This window comes from Notothenia rossii (assembly GCF_949606895.1).
Source record: "Notothenia rossii genome assembly, chromosome: 7".
Taxonomy (NCBI): domain Eukaryota; kingdom Metazoa; phylum Chordata; class Actinopteri; order Perciformes; family Nototheniidae; genus Notothenia; species Notothenia rossii.
Window position 1 is genome coordinate 27,799,513 of NC_136905.1, and position 24,655 is coordinate 27,824,167.

At 39.0% G+C, this 24,655-nt stretch overlaps 1 protein-coding gene across 1 annotated transcript; it reads left to right on the top strand.

The window, feature by feature from the left end:
- Nucleotides 1-786: 786 nt before the first annotated feature.
- Nucleotides 787-24,444, top strand: LOC307013273 (uncharacterized protein). The gene is made up of 3 exons (XM_079640599.1): nucleotides 787-1,084; nucleotides 2,017-2,226; nucleotides 23,393-24,444. The coding sequence occupies exons 1-3, from the start codon at nucleotides 938-940 to the stop codon at nucleotides 23,537-23,539; spliced, it is 504 nt and encodes a 167-aa protein (XP_079496725.1). The 5' UTR covers nucleotides 787-937; the 3' UTR covers nucleotides 23,540-24,444.
- The last annotated feature ends 211 nt before the right edge of the window (nucleotides 24,445-24,655 follow it).

Sequence of the window (24,655 nt, forward strand, 5' to 3'; positions counted from 1 at the left end):
AAGTCAGCTATTGGAAGCCAGGATAGGACCGGAAATGAGACAACTTAAAAAAGATGAAATCCTAAAATATTTCAGAAGCTTCTTGAATGTTGAACCTCTTGCAGTTTTTTTGTACATTTCATGTGAGGATGAAGAAGAGCTTTTGTTTGTATTTATTTGTTAACAAGTGATTGTATATTTCTTTCAAAGGCATCCTTGATAGTTGACCTCAAGGAGTTTATCCTTGCAACACATCTCACGACACTGGTGACTTACATGATGTCCCTGTATGGAACGTTTTTTTGGAGAAGTCCGGATATGCACATACATGGTCTGAGAAGGACACACGATGTATATTGGCAGCTGAAATTGTCCAGAGCTCTGTCATCCACAATTGAATCTGTTAAATGTCATGTAGTGTAGGGGCTTTTAAATGTAAGAGTGTTTTTGGCCACTTCCTATATTTTTCTCACAAGGCTAAATACATGTAGGCCTACCTCGAAAATATGTTTATGTTTATTCATCTCTTTTAATAAACAAAACAACTTTGATCTAATAATCTAAAATCAATTATCTGTCAATCCATTTGTTTTATTGTATTCGAATTCTTCTGCCATGCACAATTCCTAAGGGTTGACTCATTTGACTTTATCTCAAATTACGAAGTGGATGTATAGGCCTACTTCACTATTAATAAATCAAATCAGAATACAACATATTCGAGGGGGCTTTTATTTTGGAAGTCAATTCCCAGATTCCTCTACCATTCTGCGTGACTTGACAGTAAAGTCAAAAAGTTGTATCAAATCTCCCCACCATTTGACGATTTATTTTATAGCCGCAAGGGGTGGAGTAAACTAAGCTAGACAGCAGTGAACACTTTAAAATTAAACACTTCAATAAAAAAGTCCGTCGGTAAAGGGAACCTTTCTGTACTGAGAGCCCGAGCTGTTCTGTTATGGACCCCAGCAAATGTGCCAGTGCACCTCCAGCGGGATGGTCTGGTGAGAAGTCCTCCATGGGCCATGCGCCCCCTCCGCCCTACCAGGACCAGCCGTACCCGGGGTACCCGCAGCCCGGCCCTGGATACCCTCCACATCCGCAGGTATGCAGCCCAACACCGGGCCAATGATGACACTGCCAACATTCCATGTTCATGTTAATTTCCTCGAAAGTGGTCCTTTCATTTCGAAAAGCAATTTGAGAACATTTTATTTATTCAATTATCGCCTTATCATATATTGTTGTACAAATATAAGAAACGTATATGTTTAAAACTTCAGTAAATTAACTATAGTCTACTAAACTGTTATGTCAGTCTTGAAGTTTTTTTTTTTTGTATTACCTCAATGTTAATGTTTTTCTTGACTGAGAAGTACCTACTTGCTGTAAATACACGAATCACGTTTTAAATTATGAAATTAATGAGGATACTGTTTGAATGAAACGGATGATCAGTATGCCCTTTTTATTATACAGTATATTGAGGTTACAAATATCAATGTGGAATCAAACAACATCCATAACCTAATCTGGCTGCTACTTAGACATTATTTATCTAATATATCATATTCCAATAACTTGTATATAGACTCTTATTGCACTATTTGACTATTTGACTTTGTTACTATTTTTCTTTTTGTATTTAGCCTACTATTTACTTTAACTATTTTTTTCCCTGTTTTATTGTGTTGCACTGTTGGAGGAGCCATGTGACCTAAGATTGTAATCGTCATAGCTACACTGTAGCTATGTTCGTATGATCAATAAAAGCCTTGAACATGAAGTCTCTGTAATCAGCAGGAAATACTGGTAAACAGGATAAGACACCCTTAAATGTTTTCTATCTTGTCAAAGTTTTGTTATTTTTCATTGTAAAATCTGTAAGTATTTCATCATTGTATGGGTGTTGTCCAGTTCCAATAGTTTCATTTTATGTGAAGCCTCCACATCATCTGTAAATGACTAGCCCTCCCAAACTTGTTTTCATGCTGCTGAAAGTGAGTCTGAAGTGTATTTCCTGTGTGTGGCCTGCAGGGCTACGGCTCCCCTCCGCAGTATGGGGGCGCAGTTGGACAGCAGCCGTACCCCATGGGTCAGCAGGCCACCGTCACTGTCCAGCCCACAGTGTATGTGACACAGGGCCCGCTGGCTCACCCTGTCAATGACCACTTGTGCTACTCCATCTTCACCATGCTGTGCTGCTGCCTGCCCCTGGGAATCGCTGCCCTCATCTTCTCCATCTCAGTGAGTTTGATCAACTTTTCTATTCTCATGGAAGGGAGCAAAATGTCCTCCAACTAAAATCGTAATAATCAATTGCTTTGACAAAAAAATGCTGTATGTGTGGCTATCCCAGGATTGGACATAATTTCACCAGGCAGTGACGTAGCTCTGCTCTCATCTATGATAACAATCATGATACATTTGGGGGATTGGCTTTTGAATTAAGGAAAGCCTGAAGCGAATGGCCGTCAGTTTTGCCAACTTGGCTACTTTCTTGCAAGATTTATCAACTTTTAAGGCTTGTGCTGCAAGCTTCTATCATTGGAGAAGAGGTAGTAACACTGGGACAGGCTTTTTGTTATGGTTTCTAAATCTTCCCGCATTCTTGCTAGCTTCTAGCTTAAGTCATTTGTGAGAGTCGGGTCAGCTTTACAGTGCTGACTTGAGCTTTTGAGGCACTTATGATACTGCAGCACTAACTGTTGTTTTTTTGGTAATGATAGTGGCTTGATGAGATTGTTTTGAAAAGAGAAGCAACCTCTACTCATCCAAATAATAGTTTAATGTTGTGCTTTCTACCTTATCTGCCCCAGACCATGAAATGTGGAAAATAAATTCAAAATCTTGTGTTAACATTTATCTATTAAATATCATTATGTAAATGACTAATTTTGTCTAAAGAAATCACTGGTCAGCTCAATATCCAACACCTGAAAATAGTTGATCGAGGACACCACAAACTCATTTATATGAGGATGGGTATGTTAGCAGACTAAATGCCAAGTTTGGGAAAGTGAATGAGAGTTACTGGAAAGGGTGGTGCTCTCTAAGGGACAGAGCAGAGGGAGGGGGCGAGTGAGAGAACAGGTCGGATGTTGCCGACTACAGAACAGAGAAGATATTTTGTGGTCCTGAATTTTGTATTAGGTGAGAGAAGTTCCCTGGCCTGCGTTGCAAGTATATTTTGCACAATTGTATTTTTCACAACGTTCTTTGACATCCTCAGAGGTTTGTCTGGCAATCATCAAAGTATCAAGTTTCCTTGGTAATTGCAGTTGGCAGTTGATTAACAGTTACAATTCACGAAGTGTGTTGTGCAACTTAAGTCCAGCTTAAATAAGGCAGCCTTCACTAAATTTGGAATGTAGTTTTAATACATGAGAACTTTAGTAAAAAGTTAAACACCACAACAATTTGAGATTGATTCCCCAGTTTTAGGTCATTCTGTTTTTGTGTCATCTGATGTATAAGTTAAGAGCTTGCTTTTGAGTGCGTCACATTGAAGTGGTTTGACATATGGAAAGCACACATGTCTTTTGGAAGAAAAGTTGTTTGATAGTTTCCATGTGGTCTGTGTTTAATCTTCCTCCAGAAGAGAAAAAAATACTCTTGTCTGACCTTCTCTGTATTTTTTTAAACAAATTAAAAGCCACATATCTAACAAGTAGGCTATTTGGCCCTGAAACATTGAAGCGCATTCACGTAGTTGACTTTTTGGCCTTTTTTATGTGTTGTGAAATGTATTTTTTAAATGCAATAAAATTCTCATGATGTTTTGCCAGTTTTCACACGTGATGATGGAATTTTAGATTTAACAAGAGTTTAAGTATGCAAATACTGTTTATCACACAGAGCAAAGAACACATTTTTACCAATAATTTAATGTCATATTTTTGTCAAAGTATGTTTATATTTTTCTTCTTGGTATTGACGTTGGTAATGGACGTCTCTTCTTTCATGCATTACATGAAAACAACTTTAATTACCTCAACGTTGCTGAAGCCTTTTAATCTTTAATCGCTTGGAAAATAAGTGGCAAGATCAAGCATGGTCCTGAAACGGTTAAAGAAACAGAACTCAAGTTTTGTTAATCATTCAGCCTAAGCTCACAAACCTCATGGAAACCCCCAGTATGACTTTGAATGTGTTCCTTGTAACTCTGCCTCCAGTCTCTCAACCTGCTCTCTAATCCTGCAGAGTTTATGCTTTTACGTTTAGCAGTGTCAGAATATTACAAAAAATATTTTTTAAACATAGTCATGGCCGAAATCTAATGTAGCCTACTTTGTTTTTAAGACAAGAATTTTGGTATGGTTTATTTTTACAACTAACACTTTCTCGACCTAGGCAGACCCGTTTCTTCCTCTCATTACTTCTCATACTTCAGATCCTAAAATGTATGAAATGATCAATTGCTTGGCAAAGGGTCCACCAGAACAACAGGTAATGACAGCAGTTCCTTGTTCTTAACAATATCTCGTAGTCAGATATTGTAATTGGAGAGAACTTAAGGGAGAAACTAGTAAATAATAATAATGGTGAGGAAACTTTCCGTTGTACTGAAATGAAGATTCTTGGAATAAGACAGTCTTTTAGGGACTTTATTCTTGCAAGAAGGTAAATCTTTACGTAGTGTCAAGCAGTCTGCAACAAAGTCACAAGGTCTGCAGAGGGTCTTATATTCACATTTTCTCACCAAGAATAGAAGAGGGGCTGTGACAAACAAAAGATAAACATACTATATATAGGATTCTTTGAAACGATAGGTACAACTGTAACTACGGTTCTATGCATCCCGGATGTGCTTTAAGCACTGGATATGTCCATCGTGCGCATGCGCAGGTCGAGTACTAATACCAACAAAGTCACCTGTGACCCCATGCAACACCGGGCTATATCTGCCGGTGTTGTCAGAGGATCTGTTTGCAGAATCTTCTCGCAAGAACACGAGGATTCTGAGTGACAGGATACTCTGGTGGTCATCCGGGATTCATAGAACCGTAGTTACAGTCGTAACAGCGTTGCTTTAGGCACTGGATGACTTATACCTACAATGTCATGAAGAATCCAAGTACTTACTCATTAACTGGAAGCAGCGGAGCTCGGCAATAGGACCATGCCCAAAGGATGGGGAGTGGCGACATTAATCCGATAAAACCTGACACCCTCTTACTTTCTCTGATCATAATGAGCTCCCTACTAGGTAAACACGTATAGGCCATGCCATTAACCTCTTAAGCCCTGAGCCTGTTTTTCAGGTTTCAGGCTCGAAAATGCTATGCCCAAAACAAATTACTATAACTTAACTTCTAAAAGGGTTATATGAATAATTTATTTTATCAAAGCAAGGTTACATCTGTGAGTTGGATGTAGAAGTATCAGAATCAATATAGATGTTTCTGTGTCAGAGTAAATTCAGATGGAACATAGTAAAAAAAAGGTAAATTCTTACCTCCGCCTAAATAAAAACCCCATTACTTATAGTGAAAACCACCCTTGAATGATGGTATGGTAGAATAAAAGCTTTAGGAATCCAAAGTATAACATATAATAAGTACCCTGTATCAAGATTGAGGCAAAACAAGTTAAATTTGACCTTTTTAGAGAGGTTTAGCAAAAAGTAGTCCAGGCGGACTGACCTTTGGGCACATTTTGGCACATTTGGATACCATCAGTGCCATTTGACCTTTTGAACATACTGTAAAAATAATTGTATTATCACTATAGGTAATCATTCCATCTAAATACAAGTGTCTTTATAAAAAATATTTTTTCTTTTTCTTTTTTTTAAATTACATTTCTTTTTTTTATGTAAATGGTGTGTGTGTGTCTGTGTGTGGACTTTGCCACAGTCCTCACATGTTTATCCACCCAACTAACACTTCTAGGAAGGTTTACTTACACAATAAAAATTAGGAAACATAGGATACATTTGTCTCCAACAGGAGCAGATTTATTTAAAAAATAACACACTAAAAAACTACACTAAAACTGAAAAAACACCACAGGCATTTTTTTTGTAAACACTGGCAAAAAAGAAAAAATGTACACAACGTGAATGTGTTTAGTGTTTTTGAATTGAGCCCTTAAGACTGAGTTTTTGTTGATACAACTATCAAAGCTTTTAGCTGGAAGACTAAACAGAAAAGGAGGCAGAGACTAAACCGGGACAGGAAATGAGAGACAAGGAAATGGTTAGTGGTGGTGGGGTGTAGAGCTGGCTGCAGGAATCTCTCTCACCTCACATGATCTCTGTAAGTCTTCAGTGAAGGAGATCAAAGTGACCTCTCAATCAAACCAGTTTGGACTTAATTTCCCTTTCTTTTAAAATATTTCCTGCTGAGAAAAAAAGCAATATTCGCACTGCTCTCCAATGCATTCACATTGTAGACTTTGATAACGTCAAGAAAAAACGAGTTACTTACTGCTGGACTCGGAATTAATTAAGAGTTGAAATTCTCAACACAGCAGCTACTGGAGTGTCCCGACAAGAGACTCTTTTGTCAGGATCCGACATAGCACTTTGTGTGTCTAGCTCCAAGCCATTCCTCGCTTCTGTGACGGCATCATCAAACAGTCCTTTGTTTCCCAAAACATGAGCTTTCCCCTCACAGCTCAGCTTTTACTGGCAGTAGATGAACATCCAGATAATAACCCTTAGGGTTTTCCAAACAGTGCAAAGTAGGGCTGCACGATATTGGAAAAACTGACATTGCGATATATTTTTTCCCCCTGCGATATACAGTTGCAAGAAAAAGTATGTGAACCCTTTGGAACTACCTGGATTTCTGCATAAATTGGTCATAAAATGTGTTCTGATCTTCATCTAAGTCTCAACAATAGACAAACACAGTCTGCTTAAGCTAAAACCACACAAACAATTATATGTTTTTAAGTTTTTGTGCAGGGTGGAAAAAATATGTAAACCCTTGGATTTAATAACTGGTTGACCCTCCTTTGGCAGCAATAACCTCAACCAAACGTTTCCTATAGTTGCATATCAGACCTACACAACGGTCAGGAGGAATTTTGGACCATTCCTCTTTACAAAACTGTTTCAGTTCAGCAATATTCTTGGGATGTCTGGTGTGAATCGCTCTCTTGAGCTCATGCCACAGCATCTCAATTGGGTTGAGGTCAGGACTCTGACTGGGCCACTCCAGAAGGCGTATTTTCTTCTGTTGAAGCCATTCTGTTGTTGATTTACTTCTGTGCTTTGGGTCGTTGTCCTGTTGCATCACCCATCTTCTGTTGAGCTTCAATTGGTGGACAGGTGGCCTTAAGTTCTCCAGCAAAATGTCTTGATAAACTTGAGAATTCATTTTCCCGTCGATGATGGCAATCTGTCCAGGCCTTGAGGCAGCAAAGCTGCCCCAAACCATGATGCTCCCTCCACCATACTTCACAGTTGGGATGAGGTTTTGATGTTGGTGTGCTGTGCCTTTTTTTCTCCACACATAGCATTGTGTGTTCCTTCCAAACAACTCAACTTTGGTTTCATCTGTCCACAGAATATTTTGCCAGTAGTGCTGTGCAACATCCAGGTGCTCTTTTGCAAACTTCAAACGTGCAGCAATGTTTTTTCTGGACAGCAGTGGCTTCCTCCATTTTATGACCAACTTATGCAGAAATCCAGGTAATTCATCATACCTTAAGTCATGATCTAACATGTCATGATAATGCATGTTGCTTACCCTCAAATAAGGGGTTTCATCTGTGAATGAAGAAGAGAAGAACCTTTTTGTATCCAAAATAGTTCCAGATGGCAGATGTTGCTTTTCTTTTTGGAAGTAAATCTTCATTCTCGCCGGTATTGTCCTCCTGTGCCTCGCTCATTTTTTTTACCGATGTTTTGATTGTCTGCAAACTAGCGGGGCGGGGCCTGCTGTGATCTGATCAAGAATGATTGTGATTGTTGGTTTGCTGTGCATGCAGAGCCTGCATGTCACTCACTCAAGTACCCCTGAGATGAGAGCCGCGCACGTTTTCCTTTTGTAGCAAACAGCAAAATAATTGTAACATGACATATTTGAGTTAATTTACCTACTTAATATCACACGTACTAAAAAACATTTTTATTAAAAAAAATTATAAAATCGCACGTCCCTGCGATGTGAATATCGCGCATGCGCATATCGCGGTTATCGCCATGACACGATATATCGTTCAGCCCTAGTGCAAAGCCAAGATCCTTAATTCCTGTTATCTGCAGAACAAACAGTTCTGACCAACCTTGGTTCTGACATGAAAATATTCTTTGTCTACCGTTGTATTGGATTATTACATCCATTTAATCAAAGAAAATCACTTATTAAACATATCCTGCACTATCAGTCGACCAAATATAAATGTTCCACCAAGTAATTTATTTAAATGTTTAACTCTGCAAATGTTAAAATAATCCAACATCATCGTGAACATAATTAATTGTTGGCTGTGTCTGTATTTCAGAGCTTTGTTCCACCATATTGGCAGCTTGAGATCATTTCCCCTATGCTCCTCTAAACACTTATCATATATTTATTATTATTATTATTATATATATTTATTTATATATATTTTACAAGATGGTTTATCTAGCCAACTCTCAGAATGAGAATAAATATTATAAGGCTCAGGAATGCAGCTCCTTCCGACAGCGCTGCATGCTGTTATGCTGCCAGTTGAAGGGATTCAGGTCCCACTGAACCACTGAGCTGCAGACAGTAACATGAACCCAAACACCTGTTGCCTGCTAGTCAAGAGGGCTGAGGGCGTTGGGACTCTGCAGCATGGCACACTGCAAGTGATTGGTAGAAATAGCACAACAACAACAACAACAACAACAACAACAACAACAACAAAAACACAGCAGGCCTAAGGTAAAGTCTTCGCTAAAGAAAAGTCTACTTACTGCTTTAAAAGGTCCCATCATATGCTTTTCTGGTTATTACCCGTCCCCTTGTGTGTTATGTAGCTTTTGATGCATGTAAACGGTCTGCAGAGTCACAAACCCTCAAAGTACACCCTGTAGCAAGTAAAACTCTAACACAGAATAGACCTGCCTATGCTGCCCCAGAACGCCTAGTTGGAGATTTCTCTTTTCACATTTTTTTCTTCCTGGTCATAGTGACGTAACGCTGCGGAGCTCCGCACACACACACACTCACTCAGCCTTATCTTTTCTCAGCCACGGTGCTGTGCGGAGCTCCGTACACACAACCACTCGGAGCTCAGGCTGTGTGTGTGTGTGTGTGCTCCGCGGTGTCTCGCTGTCTCGCAGACCCCACGCAGCAACCAGGAAACGACACCATTAATCCAGCTCACACTGTCCGCTCCTCGAGCCTCAAAGGGCGGAGCAGCGAGCCCCGCAACGTCCCGCCAACACGGCACCCAGATCCCGCGCAGCATTCTCATCTGTTTGTCATTACTGATGTCATTTTCTGGTTGCTAACGCCATTTTAACACATAATAGTGATGTTTCAGTCGCGAACAAGCCAATTCTTTTGAGCGGCTCTTTGGTACGAACGAGGGTAACCGAGTCATACTTGGTGAGAGCCGTTTCCCCCCCTACTCTGATTGGTAGGTTTCAGCACGAGGAATGAGATGGGGTGGGTCTTAACAGAATATTTAGTATTTATATATAATTTCATTCAAGGCAATTAAAGCAACTTTATTTACTTTACACAGAGGGTAAATTCAAAGTAGTACATTCACTGACATGAATGACATGGATATGGCGCCACCTTGTGCCATGTTTACAATGCAGATTATTGAAATTTGGTCTGGCAATAGAGTCAATCGTTATCCTGGTGATTACTTCGCAGATAAATCTAGTAACCCCGCCCCCTTTAAACTGCTCTTTTGAATGGCTCTTTGAAAGGAACGGAGCTAGTAGACCTCAACAATGGAATTATGATCAGTAGAAATGGCCATGACATGGGGCCTTTAAAGATAAATTTTTCACAGTTTCTCCAAAATGTATTTCAAATATAAATGTATGAATTCTATGTTTATTTAAAGGTAGGGTAGGTAAGAATGGAGAAACCAGCTCGAGTAAGCTAGAATTTGAAAGTACACAACCGAAAAAAATCTGCCCCTTCCTTCAGACTTCCTTACAGAGCCCTTCCTCCAACACACGAGGCAGATAATTGGACTTGCTTTTTACAGCACCACGGCTTCCACAGATGAAACATTTATATATATTTATTGTCAAAGCATTTAATATATTCATTGCTATCGGGATGTTAAGAGCATTCCATGGAATATAACAAAAAGTGTTTCTGAAGTGAATACCCTATGTTTCATTGTAACACAGAATTGTGAATCTGAGATAAATCGCTACAGGTTGGTATTACTTTCATTGTGTGTGTTGGAGGTTTAACCAACAACAGCCAACAGCCCTTCTGAAAAGGACAGTTGTGTTTGGAAATGTAGACTGAGTTACTCACAGTGAAAGCAATACATGTGATTCATATCTGAATTTTCATTATAGTCAATTCAAATTTAATTTAAAAGTTTTTTGAACGGTGATATAAGCTGTAAACATACCATTGACGAATGATCACTTGTTTTGCACTAATGAATTTAAATCCTTTTATCCACCATCAAATTAGTTTAGAATATACGTATAATTAATTATGCAGCATACAGTCGGTTTATCAGAATTATTTTAGGCGATAACCAGCTGCGCTTGGATTAGAGAGGAACTGCAGATCTGGGCGGTAATTTTCTGTGTAATTTGATACTCTGTTGATATAAAAATATTGAGTATAGATTAAAGTGGTAAAGGAGTAGACCACTAATCCTAGCTATAAATCACTGTGTTGCTGGCCTGTCATGGGAACACATTTTAAATATACAAAGTGTTTCACCAATGCTAACGACATGTAGTGCATTTGAGTCACTCGTTTGGGTCTCACCAGAGTACAAGACTTTAAAAAAAATCTCATGTAGGTGGGGGATTTTGAGACTGAACTAGAGAACCTTTTGAAGTTAAAGTCCCACAAAGCTCAGTTTGGTGAGGCAGGCGTCATTGAAGTCGGCTGCAGCCTGCTTAGCGCACACATGAGCAACAGCTGCCACATGACCTAGAACCCTGAGAACACGTAGGCTGTGTCCCTGCATCTTGTTGGAGATTAGGAGGATGTTTAAAACCAACCTCGTCTCCGCGTGTCGTTTGGTAAACTGGGTAAATTCGTAAAAAGGAAGGGATTAAGAAACACCAGAATGCAAGTTAAACAATAATCTTGTTTTAATGATACAAAGTAACAATACAAATACAAAGGAAGTACTTCCTGCTCTTTCTCCTGTCTCACTCTCTGGTCAGCCTGAAGAAAAAGAGGTCGAACCAAAGGAAAACACAGGCTTTCATACTAAAACACAGGAGGAGGTGTGTGCGTGCTTTCCCCCAGAGGTCATCTTATTGGGAGAGACCAACACATGGCCTGTCGCACCCAATCAGTGCGACACAGCAGAAGAAACCCGGAAACAAAATGTCTCTTTCAGTTTGACAAAAACCAGATACGTTTTGGTGTCTGGTACGAACCTGCTCTAAACAACAAGTTTCCTTATCTTATTTCACATCTTGCAGCCAGCACACACACATCCCCTTTATGGCCCTTTGTCCCTGTGTCCATCTCCCCCCCTCAGGCTACCACACAAAAGTTAAAAGTATGTTTTAAGATATAGTTGTTATAGTTGGCTAAATATACGTAATACATGTAAATTACTTTCATATCAATAATAACGAGGAACACATTACCTATGCTCTTAAGCAGTATTAGAGATGCTTTTCAAATAGTCAAACTTCACACAGGCCCAATATAGAGAACACACTCATTTGTCCTATAGCCCCTCCATTTGTTTGAGCTATTGTTCACATCCTTACTTCAAATAAAAGGTTTCACATTGCATATTTCCAGCTTCCTTTACACATACTGTTATTATTAATACAAAGTAATCAACCACACACATCTATTTAAAACAAGTAGATTTCCCTGATCATTGACATGCTGAAAATGCTCTCTCGTCCTTATCATAAAAGCTGCTTCCATTTCATATAGAGTAATAAAACATGTTTAAGCTCATTTCTCCACAATGTTTGTAGCCATTTAGTACCCACACATGAAAGAATAAAAACAGAGGTATAGTTGAACAGTAATCACGCAGCACATATATTTAATGCAATGAAAACACACACATTTGCCCTAAGCATGTGCAACGCACCCTCTTCTTTTATGAGGGAAACATTCCAGAGTGTTGGAGCTATCCCCAAATAAGGATGACCCCTGCTCACATCCCTCTCTGAACACAAAGACTTCACCTCAATATATTGGGGAGGGAAAATATACTTTGTCCCTTCAAATTTAACACACATGAATATATATAAGGTGACTTTAAAATGAATATACTAGATTTAACTTTCCTGCCATAACACGGTACTTTAATACTTCAAATAATTCAAATAATCCTTCAATCTGTAACTGTGTTCAGTACGAAAAAACAGGTACACATGCGTAAACTCATGCAGAGACCAATGTCACAGAGTGGAATGCGTTCCCCCCGTGTTGACTTAGCCATCAGCCAATCAGATGAAGGCTCATGGCTGAATAGGAGTCAAGCTGTTGTAGTGAAGGTTTGGGGTTAGGGTTGTTTTGTGGAGGGAGTGTCATAACATGTTCCAGTAAATGCTCAAAGTGAAAGACTGAGTGGAAGATACAAAACACATGGCTGTGTGGCGGGTTTTCACCATGTGGAATTAACAGGCTTCCTCCATGGTTATATTCATTTTGTCTTTGTGTGTGAGGGACTTTGGTATTTGTTCCATCCTCTCTTTCATCAGCTATTTTCAGTTCCGCAATTTTCTCACAAATATCAGCCTCCTTCTCTCCCAACCCCATCCTTCCTCACAATGACTCAGACTGCTCTCACACAAACAGAGCCACAGACAGGCTCTCCACTCACGGAGACAGAGCACATCCTGCAGAACTACTGCAGCCTACAATATAACATATTGCACTTGACATTTAAGGAGAAACTGTAATCCAAGAGGATGCAGTATGCATTGTTTTTTATTTCTGAACTCGACATGCGGATAGAAGATGTGGCTTCTCCGAAGTTGTTTATATCCCGTTTAAAGATCTTTTTGTTGAAACATTTCCTCATCATTTCCTATAAGTTTCCTGGGATAGCGCGTGTTATGTTGAACTTATTCATTCTGCCTGTTTTTGCTCTAAAGATACGCCTGTTCAAAACCCAAATTAATGTTATTTCACGTATTGGTATAATAGGTGGAATTTGACAGCTGACAGGAGGCAGACAGACTTTTTGTTCCCTTTTTTTTTTTTTTTTTAAGAAAAATGCTCTCTTTTTATGCTTTTTAATTCATTATGGCTACTCATTTACATGCAAAATACATGTCTCAATCATGTAGGTGTAACATAACTGAAAACACAGATGTTTATTTTGAAGATTAGATATGAATTGTGAAGTGAAAATAATCCTGCTCTGCCGTATCTCCTCCTATGCCTGTGTCGCTCAGGGCTGACCACCAGACTCTCACACTCTGTTCAAAGACCTGTGTTTATTCTGAAAGGCTGTAATGTGGCGACTGTCTCACATTCACACGCATTAAGTTTCTTGTCTTCACATCAGCTTACATTTAAAATATGTTCTGGCCCACAGGTTCTTCTAATATACATCCATGGCTTACACACTGACAATAACGCTCATGGCCCGGCCCCCCTTGATTTTGTCCTTAATGCCGGGTCTGATGCTACTTTGCAAATATGTTTAATTAAGCAAATCAAATCATAACAGTGTTATATAAGCACAGGCGGAGCCCTCTACTGGACTCTATGGGTACTACCTCTCAACCATACTATGCAAGCTTTCATCAACTGAGATATCTATAACCTTAGCCGGCCCCCGGGGCGGGCCTACCTGAATGCGTGCGCAAGCCCACCGTATATAAGGTGGCCACGCCTCCTGTTCCCTTCATCCTACACTTCTCTTCGGCGAACAGCATAGGACAGACAGGGCCCCGAGTAGAGGGCTCCGCCTGTGCTTATATATAACAAGGGTTACAATACGTAACCCACCGTTACATCTCACACAGGCTCCACCCTCTACTGGACTGTATGGGTACAGTGGGTGGAGCCCTGATGCCTAAACGCCCTGTCGTCCAACAACATCGAGTCACCACACTGCCCCTGACCGTTTTTTGACTAACAGCCGCTGCACCGCAACCCCCTCTCCTCCGGTTGTGACTGGGGAGAAGTGGGGGCCGCAGTTTACCTGGCTAGTAGGGCACACTCAGACACGCTTACCTCGTGAATAGTGTGCCTGGAAAACAGTGCCCATAGGCAGGCAGGGAGAGTCCCCCAGCCCTGTATGGGGCTCAGTGTGCACCATATTTCCCGGGTCCCTAAGGAGCATGGGAACACATAGGTGCACTATGTCCAGGGGGGGGAGGTCAAACACCTGCTGACCCTCAGCCCTTCCCCCCCCCACCAGTCCTGTGTTGCCGCAGCAAGCACAGATGATGAGAAGGAGCCAGACATGTCCAAGAGATAAAACCTTATGAAGGGGCTTGGCCTGGCACACAGACACCGCCTGTTTTTGCAACAGGGCCTGAATCTCTGCACTCGAAGCAGAGGTGGTGGGGATCGGTGCGCGCTATTTAAGCCAGGGCACGAAGGACAGGCCCGGTTCTCTAGAAGTGGCGACTCCATGGGGTATGATAACTCTTTCTTCTTCTTTCAAACGTTTTACTTTCTCTGCTTCAGTTGTTGCTCGCTCGCTGAAGAGAAAAGGATGACGGGAACGGGAGGCGTGGCTGCCTTATATACGGTGGGCTTGTCCACGCATTCAGGTAGGCCCGCCCCGGGGGCCGGCTACGGTTATAGATATCTCAGTTGATGAATACTCGCATAGTATGGTTGAGAGGTAGTACCCATAGAGTCCAGTAGAGGGCGGAGCCTGTGTGAGATATAACAGCCAACATCCTCTAGGCTTGGGTGTAATGTTACATTTATTAACAACATTAATTGGATTTAATATTTGTAAGTTACGTTTCTACTATGGGACCACGCATCCTGTTCCGTGTTGTGTTCCCAAACCTTTATTGTAAACCTTCTATCTTTCGTGAATTTTTGCCCCACTGCTAAATGCATATACGAAAACATTCACAGTTGATATCTAATTTTTGTTAAATTATCATGAATAAATCATCCCTTATTGATTTAATATAAAATATAGATGGAAGATTAATTATTTTTGTATGATTTTAAATTGACGTGTATTGTATAATGAGTATGAAGGAAGCGTGTATAGGGTAATAACAACATTTTGAAAGAATAATTGACCACAGTGTACATAAAACATGATGATATATATATATATATATATATATATACAGTGGGCAAAAAAGTATTTAGTCAGCCACCAATTGTGCAAGTTCTCCCACTTAAAAAGATGAGAGGCCTGTAATTTTCATTCTAGGTATACCTCAACTATGAGAGACAAAATGAGAAAAATCAGAAAATCACATTGTCTGATTTTTAAAGAATTTATTTGCAAATTATGGTGGAAAATAAGTATTTGGTCACCTACAAACAAACAAGATTTCTGGCTCTCACAGACCTGTAACTTCTTCTTTAAGAGCCTCCTCTATCCTCCACTTGTTAACTGTATTAATGGCACCTGTTTGAACTCGTTATCAGTATAAAAGACACCTGTCCACAACCTCAAACAGTCACACTCCAAACTCCACTATGGCCAAGACCAAAGAGCTGCCAAAGGACAACAGAAACCAAATTGTAGACCTGCACCAGGCTGGGAAGACTGGATCTGCAATAGGTAAGCAGCTTGGTGTGAAGAAATCAACTGTGGGAGCAATTATTAGAAAATGGAAGACATACAAGACCCCTGATAATCTCCCTCGATCTGGGGCTCCACGCAAGATCTCACCCCGTGGCGTCAAAATGATCACAAGAACGGTGAGCAAAAATCCCAGAACTACACGGGGGGACCTAGTCAATGACCTGCAGAGAGCTGGGACCAAGGTAACAAAGGCTACCATCAGTAACACACTACGCCGCCAGGGACTCAAATCCTGCAGTGCCAGACGTGTCCCCCTGCTTAAGCCAGTACATGTCTAGGCCCATCTGAAGTTTTCTAGAGAGCATTTAGATGATCCAGAAGAGGATTGGGAGAATGTCATATGGTCAGATGAAACCAAAATAGAACTTTTTGGTAAAAACTCAACTAGACGTGTTTGGAGGAGAAAGGCTGCTGAGTTGCATCCAAAGAACACCATACCTACTGTGAAACATGGGGGTGGAAACATCATGCTTTGGGGCTGTGTTTCTGCAAAGGGACCAGGACGACTGAACCGTGTAAAGGAAAGAATGAATGGGGCCATGTATCGTGAGATTTTGAGTGACAACCTCCTTCCATCAGCAAGGGCATTGAAGATGAAACGTGGCTGGGTCTTTCAGCATGACAATGATCCCAAACACACCGCCCGGGCAACGAAGGAGTGGCTTCATAAGAAGCATTTCAAGGTCCTGGAGTGGCCTAGCCAATCTCCAGATCTCAACCCCATAGAAAATCTTTGGAGGGAGTTGAAAGTCCGTGTTACCCAGCGACAGGCCCAAAACATCACTGCTCTAGAGGAGATCTGCATGGAGGAATGGGCCAAAATACCAGCAATAGTGTGTGAAAACCTTGTGAAGACTTACAGAAAACGTTTGACCTCTGTCATTGCTAACGAAGGGTATATAACAAAGTATTGAGATGAACTTTTGTTATTGACCAAATACTTATTTACCAAAATCAGACAATGTGATTTTCTGGATTCTTTTTTCTCATTTTGTCTCTCATAGTTGAGCTATACCTAGGATGAAAATTACAGGCCTCTCTCATCTTTTGAAGTGGGAGAACTTGCACAATTGGTGGCTGACTAAAAACTTTTTTTCCCCACTGTATATATGATTTATTACCCCCCGTAACATTTCACAGTGGTAAGAGGACATAACATTAAGCCATTACTAAAATAAACATTATTGGCAGTGCTAAACTGGGAAATTCTCCAAACAACAGCTTTCCTTGATTTACGTGTTGGGAAGAAGTTGCTCTTGTTTTCACAAATGTATTTAGCTGTCTAAACCTGTTGAAACAGCAAAATGTATGCTTCCCCTCTTTAGTAGATGGATCAGTGGTGATGACAGCTTCATGATCCGGTTGGTCTTATCAGGATGGTATCCTATCAACCTTTACTCTAGTGGTCTAGTTGCAAGGAAGTGGTGTGTGTACCTGATTCCTTCCTGTAAGTGGCACTGGGGTTTTCTGGGGTTGGTGCAAAGTGGGGCGAAGTCAGAAGGAAGAGACTGAACTTTGGCTTGCATTTGGAATAGGCAAACATTTCAGATACTTTGTAGCACATGAGCAAACTGGCTGTAGATTTGAGAGACTCCCACTGTGCCATGGTCTAACTGGGTGTGACACAGGGCACAGCTTTGTTTGTCTTGAGTAAACAACATGGGCATCCTGGAAGGTTATGGGAGAGCTTTGCCTTGTTGACATTGTTTTGTGATTCACTTTCCTTGCAGCTATATTGTAAAATATTATGCTTTCAGAAAATAAAGAGGGGAAACAAATGTGATTTTGGTCTTGTGACATCTAATATAATAAGCTTGATCACGCATTGGCAATCAAAAATTTGCCCCATGATGTCTATATATTTTCATAACAATTATACGTTGTGCCAAATACGTTGCTTTTAGTGCAAAATGCAAATGTAGCTGTTTCCCTCGCTCTAAGATAAGCTAGTCATCTTTTTGCCAACAGTTACTCTGCAAAAAAAAATATTTTTTTCCAAAGATCTTGGCCTTTTGCTTTAACATTTAAGATAATATATACGTATATGCTTTTCTTACACATCAATAAGTGAAGCTTTATTAAGTGATGCTTAAATCCAAAAACAGATTAGAAATGTAGAGCAATAGATGGAACTTTCACCTGGCTAAACAACATAACAACTATGTAATCTAACTTCTTCTTGAGTTAAACTGTAAAGAATAGCGCTGGATTTGGACATCATACTGTGTATAAACTGTGCATGGTTGTGTGGAGCCTCATTTTTTGGGACAGGATAAACAGCAGTATCTTTGTGAGCCAGACAGCTGCTGGTAATCATGACCAGCTTTAATGGAGCCTTCTCACGACACCTACAAAACACGCAACATCTGGTATACACAACATCAGTGTGAGAGTGTGAGTTTGATTTGATCAAGACTCTGGGCTGGACACTTGTTAAAGGCGCAGAGCTCCTTTATACTCAGTCCCTTCTTTTAAAATGGAGACCAGACCTTTTTGCATCAGGTAATAATTCAAAAGCACGTTTTAAATACATTTGACACCCTTTTTTTAATATTTCCTTTTTTAAGAAAATTAATATTTTGTCCCAATATAGGAGTGCACTATTCTCTGTCCTCTTCCTTCATGTATACACTGAATGGTATTTAAATAGAGGGAATAGTTAAGAGATTAAAGCAGCTGCGTCTTAATGAAAAAGGAAGTTGTGCTCAAAAAATGTCTCATACATTTTCTAAGTAAAAGTCGCTTTATTTATTTATATACTAATCAAATAAATGGGGAAGCCGTTTTTTTCACCGTTTTGTTATATTCTAATTCACCAAAACTTGATTTTCTCATGTTGTTGACAAAAAGACGGCAATTATAAAGATTTATTATGGACTGTTTTTACAGGCATGTTCGTTCATGTTCATGTATTTTAGGATATGAGTCATGCTCTTTCCACCATAGCAGGGCAGGCCGGTGTTGTGTCAAATTATGCCCCCCCCGTCATGAAATGCCCCCCTTGTCACGGGAACACGCATTTCTAAATGAGACGTTTACACCTTAAAACAATGTTTAAAACGAAAAGTAAATGTTCAGGGTTTTTATTAATGGTAATTTTCAGACTGTGAGTTGTTTAGTGGTAGCTCATATAGTCTTGATTCTTCTGGTTTAACTTTTCTCTCTGTATTTGATGGTAGTGGTGTCGAAATTCATTCCTCACTTCCTTTTCAGTTTTTTTTTTTTTAAATCTTTTTTTGTATTATTATTGTTACGTCCTGTCTGTATAAACGTACTTTAAAATGTATTGTTTAATTTTACATAGTTGTCATCTAATAATCAAAATATATGTTTACAAATGTTACATAGTCTTTGTCAGCATATTTTTGCCACATTATATTTTTCTCTTCACACTATACGTCTCCTTGCAGTATCAATACTAATTCGGCTGACTTTTACATTTGATCTAATTCATAGATAGGTTATATTTACACCATAACGGTGCACAGCTGATATAAAAGGACTTGTAGTTTTTAAAGATATTACTGATTTTCTTTGAATATAAGAATGTCAATACTGAGTCTGAAATAGTATAGCAATATGCTGTAAAAATTATGTGAAAGCATGAATAAAACTACACATCTTCAGATGTTGTACATACATAAGTGTCCTACACTAATAATACAAAGTTATTATGGCTGTGTGTACCCTATGTGTGTACCTTGTGTGCACCGCCTAGTGGTTAAAGCACGTTATTGAATTATTGTTTTTATGTGTTATATTTGATTAAAAAAATATTAAGAGTACATACTTTCATAGGGGGAAAGTAGAAGGTCTGTGATAGAAATATAGAATATAAAAAATCAAGAAGATACTATAAGTGATCTCTACAATAAAACAGTTTAGTGCAGGATGTACAAAGATATTAATAGGAGGTGCAAAACAGAAGAACGAATTAACCTTTATTTAAACATTAAATAATACTTTAGATTAAGGTCTTCTTTTAAATAAGAAAAATCTATCTATCTACAGATAAATATTAAGCCTGACAAAGTACTTAACGTCTAATATATTGCTTTCCTGCAATGTTAACTGTTGAAGCACTTATTTTAACTGGTGTTATACATATGAATTATACTCTTATGTATGTATAAGAAATGTGCAGAATATGACAGTTTAATGGTGGAGGTACACACATATTGATAGATGTCTTTTAATGCGCTGTTGAGGAACCTCAGCTGTGACCCAAGATTTTCATTCATTGCATACACCGTAGTTGTGTATATGATATGTCAATAAACCTTTAAAAATCTTGAAAGGGATGTGAAAAATAGCCATAATATACAGTCTTTAATTAACTATCAGTAAAGAATAACGAGTAATGAATATACTTTATTACTCGTTTCCATTCATGTCAATTGCAGATAAATGTTTATTCTTCTCAAGCACCAACTATCAAATATCTCTCCTGATTGTTGGCACTTGACAATCACCTTACCTGAATTTTACTCAGGCGTAACTAAAGTCTGATTTAAGGGTTGTTTATATTTCACATCATTAATCAGAATCTGCAAAGTAACTCAAATAAGTGGAGTAAAAATACCAGGTTAAGCTCTGAATTGTAGTGGAGTAGAATTACAAAGTATCAATGAGCTGTCATGTGCGTATATATTAATGCTGTGCATTATGAAAACAAGCTATTTTCACCCATTTATTAATTATATGTTTTACATTTGATAACACCAATGTGTTTAATACTGGCAACTTCTGATTGTGGGAAAAACGAAAACGTTCAGTAGAGACGTCCCATAGAAAATTTTGCGAAACAAAATAGCCAGCATGTGTAGTTCTGGGGGGGCGTTCGATTCCAGTTTTAGATAGTCTGGCGTGGTTTCGTTCCATTTCAAACAGCTGTTTGACGCTCGGCGTAACCTTGGCGCACTGCCACTCCAACATCCAATCCCAGAGCTTGAAGATTAATAACGGTAGTCCTAAACGATAGCTGGGGATTATGGGTAGTGTAGTGTCTTCGGCCATCCTAAACTCCTAGAGGCTTACGTCTGTTTCCGGTTATTTTTATTTTGAAATTCAGTTCCTGACGGACGCCAAAAAAGCCAGAGATTATGGAATCAAAGAAATAAATAAAAGCAAGGATAATTTTGTGTTATTGGTGAGTAAATAACAGTGTGTTATTTTGAAAAGAATAACAAATTAGAAGGAAAAAAAGATTTAAAAAATACAGATTTCAGTATTCTAAGGCTCTGAGCCCCATTTATTTTCCTCATAGACGGCAACACAAGTCCGAAATTATACAATTTAAAATAAAAGCAATAATTGTGGCTTGATATTGAGTAAGAACATGTTTTTATGAACCACACAGCTTCCGGTCTTCCACGACCCGACCGGACAAAAAAAAAGACGTGCTGCAGGCACAAAACACATTAAAACACATTACCAGTAGAAATACATTGCTTTTAAAATCGTGCTGTGCAACACTAAAAAAAGGGGAAAATCGTGTTGGTGAACACGAATCAATAGATTCAAAATTGTGTTGGTGAACACGAAATGCAATGAGACTGGGTTGCAATAAAACACATAACATCAGGCCTGGCTGGAATAAGTATGTAGCTGAGTATCGTGCTGAAGCCTGTGAAGCCATTAAATCATGGGCTATGCCAGGCAGACCCAGACAAGGGTCTGTATTTGAGTACAAGAAGCTTACTAATGCAAGATACAAGTATGCTATTCACTTCATCTATAAAAATGAGCAAGCTATGAGGGCCGATTCCATGGCTAAGAAGCTGCTAAGTAACAATGCTATTGATTTTTGGAAAGAAGTGAGGGGTATTAATAACTGCGAATATCTCTACCATGCACTGTAGATGGAACATCCGGAACAGACAATATCGCGGAGTTATGGCGACAGCATTATAGTACCTTATTCAACTGTGTCCAAAGTGAACTGTATAAGGTAGATGATAGTGATAGCAATGATTCAATGGTGATAATGTCACATGAGGTGTACCAAGCTATAAACAGGCTGTCCGATAACAAAGCAAGTGGTGTAGATCATATTTCTGCTGAACATCTTAAATATGCCAGTATGAAGATAGCTCCTCTCCTTTCTATTTGATTTACTGACTTTGAGTCATGGCTTGTTACCAGACTCAATGTTGTCTGTTCTGTTAGTGCCAGTTATTAAGGACAAAGCCGGTAAAGTGGGTAGCCTAGATAACTATAGGCCCATAGCATTAGCCAGCATACTGTGAAAAGTCCTAGAAAGAATTCTGCTGGACAGATTAAATGACTTTATTTACTCAACAGATAACCAGTTTGGCTTTAAGGCTAAACATGGCACTGACTTGTGTATATACGCCTTAAAGGACATGGTTAACAAATATAGAGGTAATAAGTTCATCAGTTCTTATGTGTTTAATTGATGCCTCTAAAGCCTTTGATCCTGTTAATCATAGGAAGTTATTTTATAAACGTAATCAAAGAGGGGTGTCCAAATACATTGTGAGAATTCTGGTCTACTGGTATGGCCACCAGACTGTGCAAGTAAAATGGGGCAATAGGATCTCAGCCCCATTTGGTGTTAGCGATGGTGTCAGACAAGGTGGAATTTTGTCCCCAGTTCTTTTTAACCTTTATATTGATGATCTGTCCAAGCAACTGAAAGCCTGTAATACTCGATGCATGATTGGTAGTACTCTAGTGAACCATATTATATATGCAGATGATCTTGTTGTGCTGAGTCCATCTAGCGCTGGTCTTCAGCAGCTCCTTACTGCTTGTTCTGTGTATGGTGTGGAACATGACATCAAATACAACATCACTGCTGTCGTGATCTTTAGAACCGAAGAGGATAAATGTCTAAAATGTCCTGATTTTAAATTGTCTGATATTAATCTTAGTGTCTGTAATAAGTTAAAATACCTTGGACACTTTATTACAGAACAAATGAAAGATGATGAAGATATTTATAGGCAATGCCGCATGATGTATGCACAAGCAAACGTTCTCTTACGTAAGTTTAGTGCATGTACAGATGGTTGGAAGATGTCTATTTTCAGAGCATATTGTACACCACTCTATACTGCACATTTGTGGTCAAACTACAAAAAAGCAAGTTTACGGAAACGTCAAGTAGCTTATAATGATGCCATGAGAATATTGCTGAAGAGACCTCGATGGTCTAGTCAGTGCAAGTGAAATTTTTGTGGCTGCAGGAGTCAATACTCTACAAGCTGTTTTAAGAAATCTCATATATAAATATATTTGCCGGCTTAATGACTCTGGTAATGAAATCCTCGTGGCCTCAACAAACATATACCATATACCAATATACAATACCATTCTAGGTTTCATTGCTTCATCCCTACAAGGTCTGGCACAGCTCTCGGTAATATTAGCAATATTCTATGTGCTTTGATAATGTGATGCAAATGTATGGTTGTCACGGATTCAGTGCATCAATCTAACCATATTATAATACCATATACAAATCTCCATGTGTTCACCTCACTTGTATCTAATTGAAAAATATCTTTTTCACTTTCAGACCCGTCAAGCCAATCAAATTGGGAACCAGATTGGGGCGGAGCACAACAGCAAGTGGGCCCGTATCCTGAACCACTTGGGCCTGGGGATCGGTATTGGCTTCACCATCCTATTCATCATCTACCAGGTTGTGCACAATATGCATTAAGAACTAAACATATATCTTCAGTCCCCACTCTCATTCTATTTTCAGAGCATACCAGGTACATAGGTAGTGGTCAAAAGAGATTTTGGTAACAATTGTATTGATATTTAAATAAAAAATGTATGGCCTTGTAATCCATTACTCTAAAACACTGTAGAGTGACGACAACCAGATTCCAAAGATTGATATTTCTTGAGCCTGTTTTTGTGTTTGGGATTTATTTTCTATGAAACGTTAAACATCATCATGTTTTGGTTGTAAAATAAGTTTCAAAAATTGATGCCTTAAAAGTTCAGCCATAGGTTAATGTTGCTTCAACCTGCATGAAGACTTCCACTCAAGTATTATACCAAGACTTATATTTCATGTTCAAATAGCAAAAGATTGTCAAAACTGTGTCAAATTTCATTTTTGGTTATTGTTTTGCAATTGAAAAGGATTTGTTTTGATTGTCTGATGGGCAAAATATAGCTGCCCTTTCAAAGGATTTGTTGGCTGTAAATATGTATTAACACTCTTAAAAGTATGCGAAAGTAGAATGACATTTTTAAACTTAAAAATGAAATGCTGAAGAAGTAAAAGATGAAATGATGAGCCTGTGTGTGTATCTGATCGAGTGCACACTAAAAGGGATCTACTCTTTTTCCGGTCATATTAGGATTGAACCAAAGCTTTCTTTTTAATTCCAGCTCAACAGGAATTCAAAGCTTCACAAAACGTGGCGACAGTGGTGCCAAAATGGCTGATGCAGCCAATGGTTCCATCAGTGGCTCTATTTTAAAAACATATTGTATAAGGGATTATATTGTTTGTCATGTAATGTCTGTATGTATTTTTCTTAACCAAAGCCAAATCATTTGACTGTATACCAGATTTCTTTTTAAATAAAGTATATTAAATGAAAGAAACACTTGTGCTGTCTGGTCTATGTAGAAGATGATATCTCAATGTACACTGGAGTCATTTATTTCCTATGCATGTAATCACATGAAAAAGCACCTCTGTTTTCCATTTAAATAATTAAATAAAGGTAACAAAAGGTATGTTTGTCTCTGTATAAAGTGGTTATTACGCTAGAGCAGGGGTAGCCAACGCGGTGCCCGCGGGCACTAAGTCGCC

Coding starts and splice junctions, on each gene's coding strand:
- LOC307013273 (XM_079640599.1), top strand. CDS start 938: ATGGACCCCAGCAAATGTGCCAGTGCACCTCCAGCGGGATGGTCTGGT. Junction 1,085..2,016: donor GATACCCTCCACATCCGCAG/GTATGCAGCCCA, acceptor TGTGGCCTGCAG/GGCTACGGCTCCCCTCCGCA. Junction 2,227..23,392: donor CCCTCATCTTCTCCATCTCA/GTGAGTTTGATC, acceptor TTTCACTTTCAG/ACCCGTCAAGCCAATCAAAT.